The sequence below is a fragment of the Mya arenaria genome, chromosome 8 (assembly GCF_026914265.1).
Source record: "Mya arenaria isolate MELC-2E11 chromosome 8, ASM2691426v1".
NCBI classification, from domain to species: domain Eukaryota; kingdom Metazoa; phylum Mollusca; class Bivalvia; order Myida; family Myidae; genus Mya; species Mya arenaria.
The window spans coordinates 42176099-42199311 of NC_069129.1; the positions used below are offsets into that span (position 1 = coordinate 42176099).

A 23213-nucleotide genomic window follows, 5' to 3' on the forward strand; every position below is an offset into this window, starting at 1 on the left:
CTTTTGTCGTTTTAGCATGCCACTTAGTCGTTTTAACATGCCACTAATTCGTTTTTACATGCCACTTAGTCGTTTTAACATGCCACTTAGTCGTTTTAACATGCCACTAAGTCGTTTTAACATGCCACTAATTCGTTTTAACATGCCACTTAGTCGTTTTAACATGCCAGTCGTTTATACATGCCACTTAGTCGTTTTAACATGCCACTTTGTCGTTTTAGCATGCCACTAATTCGTTTTAACATGCCACTTAGTGGTTTTTACATGCCACTTAGTCAACGAGATTAAAATTTACACGTATTTTTAGGAATCCTAGCTCGATATTCGATATTATATAGTGAAATGTCAAGCAAGAATATCGAGCTGGACGGAATCCTACATCTACATTCAGAACTAGAAAGTGAATTTAAGTGTCGACCCGGAATGTCGAGCTGGACAAAATCCAAGCTCGACTTTTGGCAATATATACAGAAAAAAATATCCGGCTGGAAGTAGAGCTTGACACAATCCTAGCTCGACATTCTGTATAAAACAGTAAAACTTTAATGTCGGCCGGAATCACTTTGTATTAAGAACTGTGTACAGCTTGACATTTTATTTCGATATTCTATTTAATTGCTAATTGCCGAAGGCTGAGGCAACTTTATACACATCTAACTTTGTATATCCTGAATGTGAAAATGTTATGAAGAAATAAATATTGTTTAAACCAATCATCCACCAATTCAAAGAACAAAGGATATCAGTATAAAAAGATATGTTTCTATTTTTCCACATGGCAGTTATTTAACAGTTTGCTTCGTCACATAGTTCTGTCGATGCATAATCAAAACGTGGTTTAATCACACGTTAATTCAAGTGAAATAAATAATCTGGGTCTTTATTTGTAACAGTGTATTCAAGTCATATGGGATCCTTGTGCACACTACCAGGCAAATCAAGTCATTACAATTGCACTTTTTTCATCTCCCACTTCACGCGGCAACATGGGCAATGCATATACAAAAAAACGGTATACTTCTAGTACACTTGAATTAAAGGTACGTGACATGAACACGTAAAGGAAGTATAACTGACAAATACAGAACAATACAGGTGAAGGGAAAATACAAAATAAATACGATATATTCTAATTGTAATTAGTCATTGCCTTTTTAAATTCGTATATGTGGAGGGAAAACGGTTTACAATTACGATGTTTTAATAGGGACAAATCTTCGAAGTAACTTTTGTACTTTATAAAACTTTTACTTTTTAAAAATAAAACTTTTGGCGAATACTTAACTTCATAACATTTACCAAACGTATTTGACGCTAATGGCATAACGATAACAAGAGCGCCACGGACTGAACTCCCGCGCTGAACTCTTCTTTCTTCCTAAAGTGACAAATTTTAACCTGGTATTTCTTGTTCATAGTTTCATATATTTGAATATATTGAACGGTTTTGGAGTGTATGACCAAGGTTTATGTTTTTGCATAAGGACGACAAAGATATGACAATACCTCGGCATTTTTATTTTACAGACGAGCTAAATATGGAAGGGTGTGTTATGGAACAAGAAGGTATCAACTTATATCAAATTTACCACTGATACTTCTTAACAAAATAATTCAATTTAGGTAATAAAAAGTCAGTAAACAAATAAATAAAAAAATAAGAAAATAAGTGTTTCATTATTTACTTGCAATAATTACTTGTACAGCATGTAATAAAACCGTCAATGAACACAAGATTAGAACAGAACCAATATATAAATATAGGAGTTATTTCAACATGTTTGCGCTAGGACAATTGAAGGTATACTATTGTAAAATAATGGGAAACAAAATGCTTTGTGATCCCATCTTACCTTGTAATGAATTAAATGGGTTGTATGAGAAGAGAAGAAAAATGCTAAATAAACAATTATAAGCTCTAAAGATTGCAAAAGGTAGTCAATTAACGTGGGATTTCAGTTGAAAATAAAGAACATAATTACAAACCGCAATAAATTCATCTATCATGCATGTTCGGTCATTCATTCTGTATAACAACAAGCAATACCCTTTTAAATGATACTAACATTATATGGCGTCACGAGGTATCAACATTTAACATTATTACAAATGGCTGCTATTGCTTCGATATAATTGACATATATTTATCCATTGACATCAGATACGGATACCCTAATAACAATCTTCCCTGTACTTTTCAATCAAGGGTTCTACAGAAATAAAAGACGGGAGATAAAAACTGTCATCATTCCCTTTACAAAAACTATGATAGCTTCTTGTATCCACACCATGGTCGTCCACTTTCAACCCGTAAGTCCTGGACAGCAAGATCCCAAGAACAGACTGATCAAATCTGTGACAGTCAAAATAAACGTTGCCGTGTTTCCCACAGTCTATATAATCACGGGCATGATAATCAGGTAACATACACCCAAGCGTCAATGCGCAAGAAACCCAAGGCTTCATGAAATATTTCACAGTAGTTGGATTGGAGTATAACATCACAAAACCGCCCTGAAATTCGTTTCTGTCCCTGAAAGTGCACGGATTTTCTTCAAGAAACTGGAATGTTTTTGTGTGGGTGCGCATGGCGATTGGTCCTGTGTTTTTTGTAACAACGACACCCAGTCGTTTCGCATTCTCAAAGAAAGGACGGAGGTCTCTATCAGTGAATCGTACAGACGTATCCATCCAAATAGAAAACGTATGCTCCCGTGCAACTTCCTGAAAATGTAAACATAATGAGAACACTCGTTTTGAGGTCATATAAAACAACAACAGGCTTATTGTTGAATTATCGTCGTCATTAATAATGCATAATTGCACAGTTGCACAGCGTTCATTGGAATGGTTGAGATATCCACACATCAGAATGACTGAATTAAACTTCATTTGAATTCGTATGTAAAAAGTTAACGATTTGAAGGCACAATAACGATTCCCTTCGGCAACTGTGGAAAGATATAGGAGTAAAATGTTTACACACGGCCGCCTTCAGTGCTAAAACGCAATGTTAACCCTTATAACCTTGCACGTAACTTTTATAAGACTTGCTGAATATAAACATAGTATGGCTGTTAATTAAAAGGCCCACTTGAATTCATTTTCGAATTTAAATTACCAATTTTGTAACAACGTACATTCTACTAATGTCAGTGTCATTGTACATAAGTCAATGTCAATTCAAATAAATCGTAAGCTGCTCACAACAATTTTTATAGCTTTCACATACGACTGTTAAAATTAAAGTGTTACATGAACGTGAAGCTATTATTTATTACCTGCAGAACTATTGGCTTCCACGTGTACCCGAAGATGATTTTTACGTGGTCGGGATAATGGTCAAAGTTGAATTCCCTTATCTCGCACTTGCAAAATGCCAATAACTGAAAATGAAAATGGTTAAAATAAGGGCTAATTTAACAATGAACATACACCGAACATATCATTAATAGAAACGTCGCAATTCGACAAAACTTGGTTTACAAACGGGCTATCCGATTTGCATGTCTTTAGCGGAAACTTATTTATAATCCTTATTGAGCGAAAAACGCATTTTTAAGTACTGAAAAATCTAGCGTGTATCGAATCCAGAAAAAATTTATAAACATCTCAGACTGCAACATGGAATCTTTAAAACTGTAACGATGCTTTTCTATACAATAAGTTAGTTTTCTAAGGATACACGCGACATACCTTTCAATTGTTGAACTCAATTGGGCTTGAACTGAATTTTAAGGAAATGTATGGTTGTCGTATATGTAAAACGCTAGAAACTTCCCTAATCTGAAGTGTGGGCTGTTTGCATTTAGATATATATGGAAATTAATTAGAAGTGTATAACCTTTATCACCACTGACCTTTTGTTTGACTCCATTTGAAAGCCCTAGCCCATAAACAATCACTTTAACATCAGGGTACTGAGGGCGAACAACGTATTCGATATTTTTGAAAAGAAACTTGGATTCCAAGTAGTGATTGGACGAGAATGCAGTCACGAGTGCCGGGCTTACGATGTCATCACCAGCGACAGGACCAGAAGATAAACCCGGGGTTGTGGTTGGGAATAGCTCTGAAATAAATGATACATATAAACTCTGATTAGATATATGCATGGAATTGGCACCAGCTATCTCATGAACTGTGGAAGATAAGATAATGCCAATTTGGAAATAATTTTGAACGAAAACAGTTCTAAATTGAAAATATATTTTAAACTGTAAAGGAAATTGATCAATGTTACTGAAAAGAGGATACCTATAATATGTACTCGTGAGTAAACAACCTTAAAAATACAAAAACACATGTTAAAAATGCACGTTTAATTTAAAAAAAGGGTGTTTAAACGAAAGTGTTTCGAGTGGATCCCAAGGTTGTCCGTTTTTCTCTGAGATATATCTTACAATAATTAGAATCATTGGCCATGTAACGTTTACACGTATTGCCATTTGTAACTTTTGCTCAGAGTCTTGAAATATTTGTTCTCTTTTTCAAATAATTACGGCCTAAGCTTTTGCACGACGTCGACATACGTCGAAAACAACAAGGCTTATGCAATACATACATTGTTTCTTGGAAGAACGCAATCGATAAAATTATTCTTCAAGTTACATCGCTATATACCTGCTATGTAACGATCAACGCCGGTGAATCGGTACGATTCAATCTTTCGGAAATTATCAGCGTCTGGCTGCCGGAAGGTGGCGTTACACGACCGACCATCATCCAGGGGAATCTTTACCAGAAGGTTATCTGAGGGAGAGAGACAAGTCATGTACAGGATTTGTATGTGACTCTTCTTGTGCAATCATGTAATTAGAGAGAATTGCGATACGCTACTTGTACAAAACATGTCATGGACATGAGTACGTGGCATCTGAGTGTTACGTTATCCAGCAGTGTGTACTTGTTAAAGTTTGCAGCGTGTAGTCGATATCCAATGCAAATGTAAAAAATATGATCAACGTGATAACGCTATCAGTATGCTCATGCAACGTAAACGGTAATGAATACGAGGAAATCATTTATACAAGGGTCGGTATGCCTACTCGTTCAAGTGAAAACATACTTTTAAGGCAGTCGGAAATTGTACGGGTACAGATAGCTACTCGTACAAGTCATTGCTAATTTGCAAACTAGTGTCGTCTTCCGCTATCTACTCAAACAATGCGATCAGACATTTTGGATACGCAATGTAAAAACAATGCTACGGGTACAGAGCTACTCGTACAAGTACACATTCAGACGGAAGTTCTGCAAGTACAGATAGCCACACGTACAAGTACACATTTAGATGGAAGTTCTGCAGGTACAGATAGCTTATCGTGCATGTACACAATCAGATGGAAGTTCTGCAGGTACAGATAGCTTCACGTACAAGTACACATTCAGATGGAAGTTGTGCAGGTACAGATAGCTACTCATACAAGTACACATTCAGATGGAAGTTCTGCAGGTACAGATAGCTTATCGTGAATGTACACATTCAGATGGAAGTTCTGCAGGTACAGACAGCTACTCGTACAAGTGCACATTCAGATGGAAGTTCTGCAGGTACAGATAGCTTATCGTGCATGTACACATTCAGATGGAAGTTCTGCAGGTACAGATAGCTTATCGTACAAGTACACATTCACATGGAAGTTCTGCATGTACAGATAGCTTATCGTGCATGTACACATTCAGATGGAAGTTCTGTAAGTACAGATTGCTACTCGTACAAGTGCACATTCAGACGGAAGTTCTGCAGGTACAGAGCTACTCGTACAAATACACATTCAGATGGAAGTTCTGCAAGTACAGATAGCTTATCGTACAAGTACACATTCGGATGGAAGTTCTGCAGGTACAGATAGCTACACGTACGAGTACACATTCAGATGGAAGTTCTGCAAGTACAGATAGCTTATCGTACAAGTACACATACGGATGGAAGTTCTGCAACTACAGAGAGCTACTCGTACAAGTACACATGTAGATGGAAGTTTTGCAGGTACAGATAGCTTATCGTACAAGTCCACATTCGGATGGAAGTTCTGCAGGTACAGATAGCTACACGTACAAGTACACATTTAGATGGAAGTTCTGCAGGTACAGATAACTACACGTACAAGTGCACATTTAGATGGAAGTTCTGCAGGTACAGATAGCTACACGTACAAGTATACATTCAGACGGATGTTCTGCAGGTACAGATAGCTACTCGTACAAGTGCACATTTAGATGGAAGTTCTGCAGGTACAGATAGCTTATCGTACAAGTCCACATTCGGATGGATGTTCTGCAGGTACAGATAGCTACACGTACAAGTACACATTTAGATGGAGGTTCTGCAGGTACAGATAACTACACGTACAAGTGCACATTTAGATGGAAGTTCTGCAGGTACAGATAGCTACACGTACAAGTACACATTCAGACGGAAGTTCTGCAGGTACAGATAGCTACTCATACAAGTACACATATAGATGGAAGTTCTGCAAGTACAGATAGCTACACGTACAAGTGCACATTTAGATGGAAGTTCTGCAGGTACAGATAGCTACACGTACAAGTACACATTCAGACGGAAGTTCTGCAAGTACATATAGCTACTCGTACAAGTGCAAATTTAGATGGAGGTTCTGCAGGTACAGATAGCTTATCGTACAAGTGCACATTCAGATGGAAGTTCTGCATGTACAGATAGCTACACGTACAAGTACACATTTAGATGGAAGTTACGCAGGTACAGATTGCTACTCGTACAAGTGCACATTCAGACGGAAGTTCTGCAGGTACAGAGCTACTCGTACAAATACACATTCAGATGGAAGTTCTGCAGGTACAGATAACTGCTCGTACAAGTACACATTCAGATGGAAGTTCTACAGGTACAGATAGCTACTCGTACAAGTACACATTCAGATGGAAGTTCTGCAAGTACAGATAGTTACTCATACAAGTACACATTCAGATTGAATTTCTGCAGGTACAGATAGCTACTCGTACAAGTGCACATTCAGATGGAAGTTTTGCAAGTACAGATAGCTACACGTACAAGTACACATTCAGATGGAAGTTCTGCATGTACAGATAGCTATACGTACAAGTACACATTTAGATGGAAGATCCGCAGGAACAGATAGCTTATCGTACAAGTACACATTAAGATAAAAGTTCTGCAGGTACAGATAGCTTATCGTGCCATTACACATTCAGATGGAAGTTCTGCAGGTACAGATAGCTACTCATTCAAGTACACATTCAGATGGAAGTTCTGCAGGTACAAACAGCTACTCGTACAAGTACACATTCAGATGGAAGTTCTGCATGTATAGATAGCTTATCGTACAAGTACACATTCAGATGGAAGTTCTGCATGTACAGATAGCTTATCGTGCAAGTACACATTCAGATGGAAGTTCTGCAGGTACAGATAGCTACTCGTAAAAATACACATTTAGATGGAAGTTCTGCAAGTACAGTTAGCTACTCGTACAAGTGCACATTCAGATGGAAGTTCTGCAAGTACAGATAGCTTCTCGTGCATGACCACATTCAGATGGATGTTCTATAGGTACAGATAGCAACTTGTACAAGTACACATTCAGATGGAAGTTCTGCAAGTACAGATAGCTTCTCATACAAGTACACATTCAGATTGAATTTCTGCAGTTACAGATAAGTTATCGTACAAGTACACATTCAGATGGAAGTTCTGCATGTACAGATAGCTTATCGTGCAAGTACACATTCAGATGGAAGTTCTGCAGGTACAGATAGCTTATCGTACAAATACACATTTAGATGGAAGTTCTGCAAGTACAGATAGCAACTCGTACAAGTACACATTTAGATGGATGTTCTGCAAGTACAGATAGCAACTCGTACAAGTGCACATTCAGATGGAAGTTCTGCATGTACAGAGAGCTACTCGTACAAGAACACATTCAGATGGATGTTCTGCAGGTACAGATAGCTTATCGTACAAGTACACATTCAGATGTAAGTTCTGCAGGTACAGATAGCTACTCGTACATGGACACATCAAGATGGCAGTTCTGCAGGTACAGATAGCTACTCGTACAAGTGCATATTCAGATGGAAGTTCTGCATGTACAGAGAGCTACTAGTACAAGTACACATTCAGATGGAGGTTCTGCAGGTACAGATAGCTACTCGTGCAAGTACACTTTAAGATGGAAGTTCTGCAAGTACAGATAGCTACTCGTACAAGTGCATATTCAGATGGAAGTTCTGCATGTACAGAGAGCTACTAGTACAAGTACACATTCAGATGGATGTTCTGCAGGTACAGATAGCTACTCGTGCAAGTACACTTTATGATGGAAGTTCTGCAAGTACAGATAGCTACTCGTACAAGCACACATTCAGATGGAAGTTTTGCAGGAACAGTCAAGTCATATACAGACGAATTTGTATGTGACTCGTCTTGCGCAATCATATAATTAGAGAGAATTGCGAAACGCTACTTGTACAAATCGCTATCTGCCATGAACATTGACGCGGGATCGACTTTTGAGTGCTACGTTATCCAGCAGTGTGTACTTGTTCAAGTTTACAGCGTGTAGTCGATATCCAATGCAAATGTAGAAATAATGATCAACCTAATAACATACGCTTTTAGTAGGCTTGTTCAACGTGAACGGTAATGATCAGGAGGAAAGCATTCATACGAGGGTTGGCCAGCCTACTCGTTCAAGTAAAAAAATATGTTAAAGTCAACTGGAAGCTCCACGGGTACAGATAGCTGCTCATACAAGTCATTGCTGATTTGCAAACTAGTCTTGTCTTCTGCTATCTACTCGTACAATGAGATCAGACATTTTGGATACGCAAAGTAAAAACAATGATTTTGGACGGTCAAGCTAGTTACATTATTCGTCTTTTAATACGGTCACAAGTTCAATGCTTATACCTGAACGACTTTGGCTTTTATGATTAAAGGCTTACCTTTACCATCAATAATGGTTTCCGTCGATCGTTTAACTGAAATACAATAAATCTCAAACTGAATACAACGTATATATGTTCCAATATTCTAACAATAAACAAGTAAAGATGTGAAGGTTGGATTGGACTAACAAAAATAATCCTTCCTAAATTATGGCAATAAAACAACTAAAGAAGTGAAAGCAGGATAAGGCTTTAACGAATATACATTTCCATATTTATGGCAACAAAACAACTACAGATTATAAGGCAAGATAAGAAATTTACGTCTATCATGTTCCATATAGTATATCTTATACATGAGGAAATAGATCTTGCATATTATATACGAAGAAATGTCTCTTAAAACAAAACAGAATACAGAACCTAGAAAATTGTTTTGTTTGGCCGCACTTCATTTTATGAACACTCTATCGGGCATGGTGAATCATATTGAACAATACTTCATGCACTAGTTATTTAATATCCTTGTTAGTTGTATAGATATACATTAACATGTAACTCAGATGTTGCAATATCTCTGGTTAACCTTGACGCAGATTGGCTATGGAAGTTGGTACTTTTAATTCTTAATAAACGTTATGTTATGTTATGTTATGTTATGTTGTGTATACACATTTTCACCATCCCTTACCACATCGATGTAGTCAGGTATATTTGTATTTATTAATCAGATATTTTACAACATATATTTACAGTTTACTTACCAAGGTATACAGCAAAAGATAAAATGAGAATAATCAATCCATATTTGACGACATTTTTAGCCACAAATCTTCGGTCAATCGACCACATCATATGAATTCACTTTCTGGATAATGCTTTAAACACTCAATCCGCTTTGATTAAGTCCCTTGCCATGTACGTTTAACAGGCGCACCATTTCTATTTTATCCAATTCCAACTTCATTTCATCTCCAATATGACACTGAAAACAGCCTAATCAATATCCAGCACTTGCGTGATCAATTATAAAAAAACTATTTTCATGTTTGAAGCGTACTTGAGTTGAAACGGAATAAGGCGTGATCCAGTCATTGTGATATTTCAGTAAATCCCATACAATGAATGCACTATTTATGAGCAGTAGTTCAGCTGTGCTTCTTCATTTGCCCGCACTATATAATGTATGCATTCTGACTTGACCCATGTTTAGCTGTTTTTTTTTTTATCTAAGCCAGGTTTATGCTTCAATAGCTTTCGTTTATTACATTGGGTATTATCATTTTAATCCTTTAAACTCGTTTAGGACAAGTTGTGCAACTTGGTATTAGTGGTTTAAAACGGACATATACCACTGCCATATACTGTTGACCGATGATAAAATCTTGTATATCATAGCGGAGACTATATTTGCTGCTTAACATTTGAACCAATATTTGTGTTTGCTTGATAAATTTGCAATGGAACGATAGAGGATTCAACACATTTGATTTTACAACTATTTGTTTAACATTTTCAGTGTTTATAGTTTATTGGTGAAAATGCAATTTTGCCGTTAGCCCTTTCAAACTATTTAATTATGGCCAAGGCTCATTAGTATGCTGGTCAAACAATTACGTTATGACAAAAGACATTAGTATACTGGTCATATTTAAATTTTGTAACAGGACGATATTATAAGTTACGAGGCTAATAGGTGATCCGATATTGCATTTTCGGGATAAAGGAAAATTATATCGGGTGAGAGCGAACCAACTGACCCCATAACGTATATATCATGTTGAAGACCTGGTATTATTTGACACTTATTCATCGGAATAGGAATGACGATTTTTTATGCGATTGAAATTAGTAATCTAATATGAAAAAATATTGTCAAAACTGGTTTGTTCTTTGTTGATTAAGGGGCACAACTCGACACTTATTAAAGCAAATGTTATGGATGGTCATCTGTTTGCACATTGTCAATATTAACATGTTTACACTATTACATGCGTAAATCTTGAATGCGTTTCGGGTAATCAGGTAATGGCATAGCAAGGCATGCCTTGACATTAATTGAAGTTGCTGTTGTTGCTACCCATACTGCTACTATTGCTGTTTTCTGTTGTTGCTGTTGTATACTAAATTTCATGTGTAAATCTTGAATGAGTATCAAGTAATGGCACATCACCTTACTTACTACTTCTGCTGTTGCTGCTGCTGCTTATGATAATAATACTAATACTTATACTAATTCTACTTATACTATGTTGCTGCTGTTGTTGATGCTGCTGTTGATGTCATTACTATTAAATACACAGTAATTTAACTTAGGTTTCAAACTTTTCTGACATGCATACATGGATAATTTTTTGGGATACTTACATTGAAAAACATTCAAACTAATTTTATACGACATTGTTTTAAAAAATGGTTATCCAAACAATGAAAACATTTAAAGAATTGTCTCTGGATGTCATGCGCCTTAGACATATCGCAAACCATTTATTCACAGCCAAAGTAACTTCTTTTTTATGTAGGAAACCATGTTTTTTATTGTTCAGTAGCTGTTGACAATTTAAACATACCTACCTTCGCCCGATTTGGGACACGTTGTCGAATACATAAAATGGTAACTTTATAATCAATATCTAGCCTTATTTTCTTATAATTTTAATTTTACTAAAAGTTTAGTACACAAGTGATCTTTGCTCCCACATATGTGTTGGTGGTCGTAAAAGTAGAGCCATCAGTGGACATCGGTCAATTCACTATAGAGTGAAAAGTGAATTGAGTGTGTGGCCTTTAAACTATAAACACCTTCAAAGATCTTTGGCGAGTTGTGTTGTCCATATGTAAGAACTCCTGACGGATCAAAATAGATGGGAAGACGTCATGGGGCGCTCTCGGCTTATGTGCATTTTCATAGAGTGTTGTATAGCGCTCGGTAGCGGAGAGCTTAAGCAACTTTCTCATGTTTAGAACCGTATTCGCAGTCTTTATTCCCGAGCAAACACATCACGATTACACCCTTGTGAATATAGTATTTTTATAACTGATCAAACGTTTACATTCGTATCAGCTTTTATTTTGGTTTAAACAGTATTTATTTCAAAATAACATTATAATGATATACACACTCAGTTATAGCATATTCAATATTAAATGGTTGACGGAGGTAGTAATACATAAAAGGTAGACAGATGAAATATGCACAAAGCAAAATATTTTCGACAGAATTGAGAAGGAAGCTTTGGTAGCTTATACTATACATCGCTTCTGTTACTCTTTAAAGCTGCTTGTAATGGTGTACATTATTTGTATGTTTATGTAATCGTTATATTTGATGGATAATGTGAAAGGTGTATGTCAAATGAATAAAGTAGTAGGTAGTAAAATGCGCTTTGGGTCTGAAAGAGAGTAACGATAAGAGCAGGAAGAGAGGGGGGGGGGGGCATGGATAAGTCAGATCAGTTGTAGAGTCAATGTTGTTCAAATTTATTTTAAGGAAATTAAACACGTTTATTTTGGCGAATGAAGTGTTGAACATCATTAAATATCGTTCAGTTTGTCTGGTCCGTGGCGTTTTTGGATCCAAACAATATCACTTGAAGTGACATAGCCTAATAGCAGGCAATTAGTCGAATAGGTGATGCCTTTGTGATAGGGGACAGGTGAAGAAGAAATGGTAGATGTCCTCAAATTCACCACATTGGCAATTTGGGCTATCGATAATATTTTTAGAGATCAAATGTTCATTAAGATTACTACAGTGCATCCTCAGCCTTGCATGTGTGACACTCAATTTGCGTTAACCCTCATAGTAGAATTTAGGAATTGTTTGTGTTTTCATTCTTAAAGTGTTTAATTGCCAAACTTTCAGTATGTGTTGCATATAGCTTGAAATTAAACTATAGGGTTTTTGAATGTCTGTTTTGGCAAAAGTATTACTAAAATAGGCTCAATGCCACAGTTGTTTGCCCCCCGTTGACCAAGATCCAGATGTTAATAAAAGAAAATTGTGCTTGTGTTCAAGTATCAATATTTTATTAAAGTTGAATGAAAGAGAAGAAACGGGTGGTCTTTTTGCATAGAGCTTGACACAATTCGACACAGTTTTGCTAAAAGTGATAGTGTTTAGTGTAAAAATTGTAAAAATCATTGCCTGTGGAGCTCTGTAAATTGCTTGTTTGTAGCCTTATTCCGTCTTGACCTTAGAGTAATGTATTTCTACTCAATTTCTTGAGACACTGCATTGGTCAACATTATGTTTTATTGTGATTAAATTTTGTGTCTTGGATTGTTTTACAGCAACAAGTTACTTGTTTTTCAATTGGGACTGTTTTAAAGTGAAAAGCCAGGTTAGTGTCTATATGAAACACATAGTAAAAATAACTGTGGTCTTATGTCAGTAGTGCTTAAGGACAGACTATTTAAATCAGCAAACATGTCGAGGCTTTATCATATTGTTTTCTGAGTTGAATATTTAATTCAGCCTGTTCAACTGCTTCACATGTACAGAACATAGAAGTGTTTTGAAATGAAAATGTTTTTTTTTTGTCATAACATTACAACTTCTATACGTTAATATTTTCTGCAAATCAAAATACAATTTACGATCGCAATAGTATTGTTTAATATCTTTCCAATAAACATTGGAACACAAAGGTATATCTTATTTATTGATTTATTATAATTATTATTATTATTATTATTATTATTATTAGTAGTAGTAGTAGTAGTAGTAGTAGTAGTAGTAGTAGTAGTAGTAGTAGTAGTAGTAGTAGTAGTAGTAGTAGTAGTAGAAGTAGTAGTAGTAGTAGTAGTAGTAGTAGTAGTAGTAGTAGTAGTAGTAGTAGTAGTAGTAGTAGTATAGGAGAAGTAGTAGTAGTAGTGGTAGTGGTAGTTGTAGTAGTAGTAGTAGTAGTAGTAGTAGTAGTAGTAGTAGTAGTAGTAGTAGTAGTAGTAGTAGTAGTAGTAGTAGTAGTAGTAGTAGAAGTAGTAGTAGAAGTAGTAGTAGTAGTAGTAGTAGTAGTAGTAGTAGTAGTAGTAGTAGTAGTAGTAGTAGTAGTAGTAGTAGTAGTAGTAGTAGTATAGGAGAAGTAGTAGTAGTAGTGGTAGTGGTAGTAGTTGTAGTAGTAGTAGTAGTAGTAGTAGTAGTAGTAGTAGTAGTAGTAGAAGTAGTAGTAGTAGTGGTAGAAGTAGTAGTAGAAGTAGTAGTAGTAGAAGTGGTAGTGGTAGTGGTAGTAGTGGTAGTAGTGGTAGTAGTAGTAGTAGTAGAAGTAATAGTAGTAGTAATAGTAGTAGTAGTAGTAGTGGTAGTAGTAGTAGGTAGTAGTAGTAGTAGTAGTAGTAGTAGTAGTAGTAGTAGTTATAGTGGTCCGTATATAGACGTTTGACATTATTAAATATGCCAGTTCGTTATAAACAATAAAGTCGACATTCATCGAAATATGTTATGACGTAAAATGTAGCCCCAAAATCCCCATTGCTTATTTTTCATTTCGAAAGTTTTAACATTTGGCTGTAACATATCCAAAACTAGCCGCCATCGCCTGAAACACTTATTATGCCATTGAAGACAGCAAGGGTACGGTAAAAACGAATAAAATGAATGTTAAAAATGCGAGTAATCTAATATTTAATTTTTGTCTACTTTTGTGTGCAAATATCAAAATATAAAATGTATAATGCTTGTTTCAGTGCATATATACAGCAATTTACAAATTGTTTTGATGAATTAAAAAAATATGACGCGATTTAATAAGGATAAAAAAAGAAATAATGGTGCATAATAAGATAGCGGGTTTTTTGCACTAACCTTCATCGAAAAGGTATTATTTAACAAAATTCATTAAAGCAACCTAGTACATTATGCTGACCATTTAGAACATATTTCATTTATGACGTCATAATTTGGTTTAGCAACGTACCCACTACAAATGTTGTTTTAGTTAACCATGTATCATATATTCCGTACCAAAACAAATCTTTATTTCTATCTACTTAAGGCGATCAAAAGGGCAACGAAATACCGTAAATCTGATAACACGAAGGGTACATGTCGTCGATTTTTTGAACGTTATTTAATCACATGTTTACATTCTCATAACCTGCAATCTTTGTACTTAAAAAAGCGTAAATCTCAAGCAAGATAAGATTGCATTTGCCTTCCAAATGTTAAATAATTGTATGCCGACTTACTGGGTTTCTATAATATGAAGCGATTTCAAGTACTATGAACCCGTAAGGACATTAACGCCTTGTCTGCACATGTTTATCAGCAATATTTAAAGGCAATATCTGTGTTTTGATGTATTTGTTAATATTTACAAAACAAGTAATACATTATTGATTTCATTAGGCTTCTTGAAAACTTCTTATAAACCGAATAACTTATGGCGGACTATGGTTTTCAACCATTGCAGGATTACGTACTACAATTATGTAGAATGGGTATTGACTATTCTTAGAAATCCTACACTTTCTGCATATTGCTTAGTTGTCATGAATTGTTTTACTTGTATTGTAAAGGTAATTCCATCGAACACCTTTAATTACTTGTGTAGCTTAGGTTACTCACGCAGTGGGCTGGCGTGGATGTGGCTGAGTGTTGATATATAGGGGTTGACCCATTCACTGCAACATCCACACCAATGTACATTACTGTCTCGATAACATCAGCTATACTGCTAGTCGGCTATAAGTGTTAAATATTTACTGTGTTCATTTCAAATACCTTCTAACGTTTCGTTTGTTAAGGTATTTATCAAATTTAACACATTGCATATAGTTTTCATATATAAACAATTAACAATAGTCTATATTGTGAATGTATGTTTGTTTATCAATTCCTTTTGTATGTGTTCCCCATTATTTATTGTTTTTTTCCTATTTTGATATCTTCATTACTGGGGGTACGAATATATTAAATTGAGTTGATTTACCTACACTTCAACATATATAATTTGATATAATTTTGTTCGAATTCTAACTAAGTTGTAAATTGTATTTATATGTTTGTGTGAACACTAATATGAAATTTATTTACGCTACCACTTATCACTCATGGCGGATCCAGGAAATGACGTTTTTGTATGGGGCTGTAACTTACAGGCGTAGCCTTTTGACTTGCGCCCCTCCCTTAGAACCAGACTTTGGGGCAGTTCCCAACGAACATTTAACAATTTACAGTCCGAAATGGTACATTTAGAGGATATTTTATTACCTTTCTCTTATATAACAAATGTAAGATTTTAGGGGGGGGGGGGCTCTATCCGCTAGTATCACATATATATTTTTTTTTAAAATCACATCAAAATTACAGCTTATGTGCCTTTAAAAACGAGCATGTGCAAAGGAGGAAATCAAATATGTTCCTTATTGGTTTCTCTGATCAACAAACATCAAGGTAAATACAATTAGTATTTTTTTATTGTGTATATTTAACCAGTGAATGTCACACCAAACTAGCTTATATTTACAACCTTTAAAAAAACTTATATTAAAAACATTAGTTAAAGAAATCTGAATTAGGACTCGGCCATTATTGTCATGTACTTTCGTTTTTATTAGGGCCTTCCACAATGCAAAAGTGGGTGGGGGAGGCCAAAAAAATAACTGTTTAAAAAGTTAATGTTTAACATAGTTGTGAGGAAACAACTTTAAAGGAGAAGAACAAACATCCTTTACAATATATTTTGGGGTAATAAAGTGTTGAGCAAATTATACGAAAGAAGATTTTTTTTTATCAGACTTTGAATAAAAAAATCATATATATATTTTTTTTCGGAAAAATCTGTCGACAATATCAGTATTTTTTTTTTGTATCAATATGATCCAGACAACCCAATGAACAATGCCCTGTGAGATTTTTGTTGACACAAGACCACACTCTCGCGCAACATCGTGCCAACACGAGCGATTAATAAAGGTTGCAATAGCTTGGTTCACAATCGATGTAAAAATAAATAAGTTTTAATTAAGAAAACAATGCAAAATCGTGGATTAAATTCATTTCCAGGTTTCAAAAATGCAAATATCTTTCTTAAAATACCTGCAATTTATACGAAGCCGCAAGACAATGTTGATCGAGTAGCCTTGACTATTTTGACACAAAAACATTGTAATTTTGTAAAAAGACATTTGTTTTAAAATGTTCTTTTTGAAAACCTAATAAAACTTATTCCATAAAAGTTGCTCAATTCATTATAAAACATATATACATGTTGCAACGAATGAATGTAATATGCTCTTGCTAAATTTTGAACCCTAACAATAAAAAAGAAATACGATTCTTTTTAACATTTATGCTTTGGTCCTTCAAACTAATTCTTGCACTAGGAAAGGCCCTTAATAGTAACGTAATGTAAGATCTTTTGTTTTGATCTTAGCAGAAGGTTTACTGATTTATTAGTATCTCGTTAGATGTTGAATCTTATTCGTATTTAAAGATGGAAGTTTCTGGAAAAAGGCCTAACCCTGAACTTGACAAGGCCTCTGCTGATGCCACAATCTACTGCCAGCCTTGTGGAGAGGGCAGGAAACGCGCTGTGGCTCACGGCTTCTGTCAGACCTGCGAGGAATACATGTGTGGTCCCTGTATTGAGGCTCATAAGAGATTCAAGCTGTCAAGGAACCACATTATGTTGTCGAAAGATAAGATGCCTTCCTTCTACCCGTCCACCAAGCTTTCAGAGATCGGTGAAACTGAATACTGCAAAAAACATCCGAAGGAGATGATCAAGCTTTACTGCCCGACCCACGGAAACCTAGGCTGTGGCGACTGTGTAGTCATCGCTCATCGCACGTGTAAAGTCGATTACATCGCTGAAGTGGCTAAAGATTTTGTTACTGGAAACGAATTCAGAGAGCTGCAACCATCGATTAAAAGAAAAGACGATATTCTATCTGGGTACATAAGTAATGTCGAGGAGCTTTTTGGCGAGGTCATAAAACAGTCTAAGGATGAAATCGACAAATTGAGGAAGTTCCGGGCAGAAATCAACACCTTCCTGGACCGCCGCGAGAAGGAACTGCTCGATAACATCCAGAAAGCGAAGACCGAGGATGAAAACGTGCTGACTGCACTAAAGACTGATTGTGAATCGGCGAAAACGGCACTTGAGGCCATGAGGACTGAACTGTCTTCAAGTGACGTCTCGATAAACCAGCGATACGTGGCGGCAAGGCGGACCCAGAATGAGCTACGGGTGATTCATGTCGATATGGGGAAGATGGCTTGTAGGATTAAGGCCCGGAAGTACCGGTTTTTTAAGGGCGCGGACACGGAGCGGCTGCTGGGATCGAAAATGGGCCTTGGAACACTGGACATGGCGGGAGAGTTTGGTAGGAATAGTATGCTTAATTATCACTTTACCCTTAAATAGTTTGCGTTGTGATCTTTTCAGTAAAATTTAGTCAAGGTAATCAGGCGTCGTGTAGTGTGTTCTTGTTCAGTATGGTATTCTAATAATATAATGATAATACTTATGCCAAACGTTTTAATACAAGCATGCTGTTCTTTAAAAAGTATCTGCTTGTCAGCTGGTAAACAAGCTGGATTAAAGTACACTGTAAATAAACACAAGTAGGCATTGGAGCGAACGCCAAAGCCCAACTGATTTTTACCATGCGGTATAACTCGGCTTTCATTTAAGCCATAGTTATTGCCCGTATTGTACATGGGCGTTTGATCTCTAAAAACAGTATGTATTATGTTTCAGTTATATATACATACCAAGGCTTTCACAACAACCCGACTTTTTTGTCCAAAAACATTATAACTTTAACAAAAGGGGTTTGTTCTGCTTAGAATGAAATTGAAGATATTTTTACCTGTGTTAAACAGAGGAATAAGCTCACCCTAAGACGAGGAACAGGGCAATTTTAGTGCTGCGTTTATATGCCTAATATTACCCCCGGCGACAACTATATCACCATGTGAAAGCTTGCCCCCTGGATACTCATTAAATTGGCGATTGAGAACAGTTAGTATTTTCAATAAAAAACAACAGTGCCCGTTGAATTATGTAAAACAACAAACAGTGCACGTTGATTTACGTTAAGTGTAAATCTCACCACAAGATTAAGATTCAAGATGTATTTACATAGACCGCCTGAACTACACGTAATCTTCCTTGGGGCCCATTTCATAGACCGACTGACACACACGTAATCTGCCTTTGGCCCATTTCATTGACCGACTGACCCACACGTATTCTTTCTTGGGCCCATTTCATAGACCAACTAACCCACACGTAATCTTCCTTTGGCCAATTTCATAGACCGACTCACACACCCGTAATCTTCCTTTGTCCCGTTTCATAGACCGACTGACCCACACGCAATCATCCTTGGACCCATTTCATAGACCGACTGACCCACATTTAATCTATATTGGGGCCCAGTCATAGACGGACTGAACCTAATGTAAAATTCATTGAGCCCTTTTCATAGACCGACTGACCCACACGTAACATTCCTAGGGCCCATTCCATAAACCGAATGACCCACATATAATTTTCCTTAAGCCAATTTCATAGACCAACTGAACCACACGTAATCTTCATTGAGCTCATTTCATAGACCGACTGACCCACACTTTATCTTCCTTGGGGCCCAGTCATTGACCGACTGATCCACACGTAATCTTCCTTGAGCCCATTTCATAGATCGACTGACCCACACGTAATATTTATTGGGCCCATTTCATAGACCGACCGATGCACATGCAATCTTCCTTGAGCTAATTTCATAGACCGACTGACCCACACGTAATATTCATTGGGCCCATTTCATAGACCGACTGACCCACATGTAATCTTCATTGAGCCCATTTCATAGACCGACTGATCCACATGTAATCTTCCTTGGGCCCATTTTATAGACCGACTAACCTACACGTATTCTTCCTTGGGCCGACTGACCCAAACTGAATCTTCATTGGGTTCATTTCATAGACTGACTGACCCACATTTAATATTCCTTGGGCCCATTTCATAGACCGACCGACCTATGTGTAATATTTCTTCCTTGGGTCCATTTCATAGGCCGATTGACCCGCACTAAGACTTCCTTGGGCTCATTTTGTTTAAGGATCTTAGATTCTTTTATTTTATTTTAAAGACCAACCCATATACATATGTAGCAAAATAAGAAAGATATGACACACATGTCGATTGTATATGATAAGATTTACCTTCGGAAAAATATGTTCAACGCCAACTGAAATTTTTCCCCGTGGCCATTTTATGTAATAAAAACGCAACAATTACCATCGGGGGTATTTTGATTTTGCAGGGTTTTACAGTAAGTAGCTGACAAATAAAATAATATAATTAAGGAAACTGTTATAAAAACTCTTATTTTTTATCAAACATTTTGAAATTTCGCGGTAGACCGAATTGAAAGGTTTGTTAGAATACAACCTACAATTTCAACCAATTGAACGGATAAGTTAAGAATTTAAACGTTTAGCGTGTTTTTCATGCTCCGCCTTCGCAAAACATGTGTAAGCGCTTCCGTATTTGAAAATGTACTTTTCGTGTCCGTTTTAGTTTCTGCCCTTGGTTTATCGTAGTGTAGGCTGTTCTGTTTTCATTCATTCATTCAGAATATATGTTTTTGTGTTTTAAGTTAAGCCCTTAAAATCAAAAGAGATAATTAATGATATTAAACATGTTTTGTTTAAATAATAGTCTTTTCTCGCGAATGCTTCCCAAGGTGGTATTGTTTTTAATTTAGATTAAAAGCTTAATGTATAATTTTATATCAACATAATGGAAACATAATAGCAACCCCCTCATTTGTTACCTCCTCATTTCAAACACATGATAATAATATTGTCAAACATTTTCTGCACATTTTACTGCTGTCAAGTCGAGTATTTTAAATCAAAATTACTCCAAACTAACGCAAGGTAAAGTCTAAACTGTTGTTAAAATATTTCATTTAAAAATTACATTTTTGCCGTTGTTTTCAAGAATTTCTTCGAATCGAATTGGGTACAGTTTACTTTAACATAATTAAACAAGCCCAATATTGGTTTTGCAATGTTTATTGACACGCTAATCGTTACTTTTTATAAAGACAATACTCGTGAAGATGTTTTAGATCCTGATCAGAATATCATCTTTTAGTGCTTCTAGTATCCATAGATCAGAGTCCGAACAAGTCAATTATTCAAGTGAACATTTGTTTCAGCAGAAACTCCTAACATGACATAGATTTATAATTTATGTGTATTACCTGGTGTCCGTCTTGATTGTTTACCTTAAAGATACAAGTATTGAAGTCATTTGAATACAAGTTTATTCCGTTGGCTTATTTATTTTTAAAAGATCAAAGTGAAGAATGATAACCATGTCGTCCTTTATTGTGTTTCAGTTCCAGTTCCTGACCTCTCTACTGTGACATGGAAGAAGGAGGCGGATATCCCGGTCAGAGAGTCACTGGACAAGGACACTTGCTCTATCAACAGCTCCGCCCAGCTCCTTTCTGGTCTTCTTCTTCTTGCTGACTACGGTAACATCTGTGCCAAACTGGTTGACGCCAACAACCGTATCGCCACGTACCGCCTCCAGTTGCCAGGCGAGCCGTGGGACGTGTGTGTGCTCCCTGATGACAAGGCCGCCGTCACTCTACCTTATAAGTCCATAATCCAGCTGCTTTCAACAAAGGAAAGACAGCTGTCGTGTGAAAAAGAAATTAAAGTATCGGGTGAGTGTTTTGGTATTGCGTTTTACAACAATAGATTATACGTTTCGTACATATCCAACCCCCGTATTGAAGTGATGACATTGGATGGTCATATCATAAATACATTTCAAAAAAATGATGAAAAAAAACATTTCACAACACCATTTTTCCTGATTTTGTCACCTTCAACATCACCGACCCTGTACGTGTCTGACTACTCTGCCGACAGAGTCTTCCAGCTGTCCCTGGACGGTAAGGTCCTGCGTGAGTTCCGAGACAAGCAGCTCATCCGTCCCGTGTCTGTACTGGAGGATGGGCCGGGTCAGAAGCTCGTGTCTGGGCAGGGTAGCCACAACGTTATGCTGCTGAACGAGAGAGGTAACAAGATGACAGAAGTACTGGGACAGAAGGACGGACTGTTTAATCCCACCTCCATTTCTTTCAACCCTCACACACGTGCCATAGTTATCGGGATGGACAAAAAAGACCAACTGAAGGTCTTTCGTGCAATCTGACAGTTGTTCCTCTTCAGTGGTGATTTCCCTTCTTTTGCATAAGTTTTCATGTGTTCAATACTTATTGAGCAACTGAATAGTAATTGCAATAATATAACTTTTCAACATACCTAAAAAAGTATTGATTGTTGTGTTATATGACATTCAATATCCAACTAAAATGGAATGAATGTGACATATAATGTATGAGAAGTTTTGTGATTAGCCAGAAAAGCTATTGATGATTAATGACTTGTAAATATACATCTTGTAAATGTTAAGAGTTTTTGCAGTTTGCTTTGCTTTTAAAAATAGGGTTGCAAATTATTGTAAATGTTATAACACTATCCAACAATGTTTGTATAAGGTGTTTTCATTTCTTGGGTGTTAATGAATATTTTTCCACATGTTCAATAAATATGTCTACGATTTGACAACATGTTCATTACCTGTCCATTAACTATCTATAAATAATAAATATTCTATAGTTGTGCATTTGTTCAGGTTTGAAAGTTAAAATTAGGTATTTCATATGACTGTATAAACAAGGATTTGGATGAAGGAGGTTGAATTCCTTATTTAGATTATGTACTAGTTGTATATATTGATTTCAATGTGATGAACCTGATATCGCTCAAAAATGAATAAATTTACGTTGACAGTAGCGGCTCTAGTGGGGGGGGGGTGGCCCCACCCCCTAAAGTCGTCTAAGTTTTAATTCAATATAAGATATAAAAGTAATAAAATACGTCCAAAATGAACCATTTCGGACTAAATATTGTTGAAATATTGTTGGGGGAGTATCCGAACCCCATGCCAACAATTTAACCAAAATAAATTTCGTTTCTGAGGGAGGATCGCAAGTCAAAAGGTTAAGCCCCTTATTTACGCCCCTAGTATCATTAAAGCCTGTTCTCGCCACTGGTTAATGTTTACTATCAGGTTTGTTTTTAAAGTTAGCCATCCATTATGAAAAAATGAAACTTGCTCCGGGTAAAGTATCATTTTAGTGTTATAAAAAGTTTGAATATTTTTCCCCAGGAATATTTGTTTGTGGATATCAGCATTATCTTATTTAAGAAACAAAATAAAATTGGTATATTTTGTTTCATTGCCTCCCTTTAATATACAAGATCATAA

General features: G+C 36.2%; 2 protein-coding genes across 3 annotated transcripts; one reads left to right on the top strand and one right to left on the bottom strand.

Annotated features, from left to right (window-relative positions):
• Window positions 1-1668: 1668 nt before the first annotated feature.
• LOC128243189 (uncharacterized) lies at window positions 1669-10080 on the bottom strand. Of its 2 annotated transcripts, none has more exons than XM_052960790.1 (6): window positions 9663-10080; window positions 8962-8991; window positions 4624-4752; window positions 3861-4072; window positions 3282-3386; window positions 1669-2724 (listed from the first exon to the last, which is right to left on the bottom strand). In XM_052960790.1, exons 1-6 carry the CDS (start codon window positions 9751-9753, stop codon window positions 2173-2175), a joined length of 1119 nt encoding a protein of 372 aa, XP_052816750.1. In that variant the 5' UTR covers window positions 9754-10080; the 3' UTR covers window positions 1669-2172. The 2 variants fall into 2 exon arrangements, with proteins under 2 accessions (XP_052816750.1, XP_052816749.1); XM_052960789.1 differs by having other exon boundaries at window positions 8956-8991; window positions 9663-10079.
• LOC128243188 (E3 ubiquitin-protein ligase TRIM71-like) lies at window positions 9570-22512 on the top strand. The gene is made up of 3 exons (XM_052960788.1): window positions 9570-9606; window positions 17334-18228; window positions 21268-22512. Exons 2-3 carry the CDS (start codon window positions 17334-17336, stop codon window positions 22092-22094), a joined length of 1722 nt encoding a protein of 573 aa, XP_052816748.1. The 5' UTR covers window positions 9570-9606; the 3' UTR covers window positions 22095-22512.
• The last annotated feature ends 701 nt before the right edge of the window (window positions 22513-23213 follow it).

What these genes read in the sequence shown, in the direction of transcription:
- LOC128243189 (XM_052960789.1), bottom strand. Translation starts at nt 9,753, where the DNA reads ATGATGTGGTCGATTGACCGAAGATTTGTGGCTAAAAATGTCGTCAAA. An exon ending in CAAATGGAGTCAAACAAAAG is followed by an intron (nt 3,387 to 3,860) that starts GTCAGTGGTGAT and finishes TTTCATTTTCAG; the next exon opens with TTATTGGCATTTTGCAAGTG. An exon ending in GGAAGCCAATAGTTCTGCAG is followed by an intron (nt 2,725 to 3,281) that starts GTAATAAATAAT and finishes TTACATTTTCAG; the next exon opens with GAAGTTGCACGGGAGCATAC.
- LOC128243188 (XM_052960788.1), top strand. Translation starts at nt 17,334, where the DNA reads ATGGAAGTTTCTGGAAAAAGGCCTAACCCTGAACTTGACAAGGCCTCT. An exon ending in GGACATGGCGGGAGAGTTTG is followed by an intron (nt 18,229 to 21,267) that starts GTAGGAATAGTA and finishes ATTGTGTTTCAG; the next exon opens with TTCCAGTTCCTGACCTCTCT.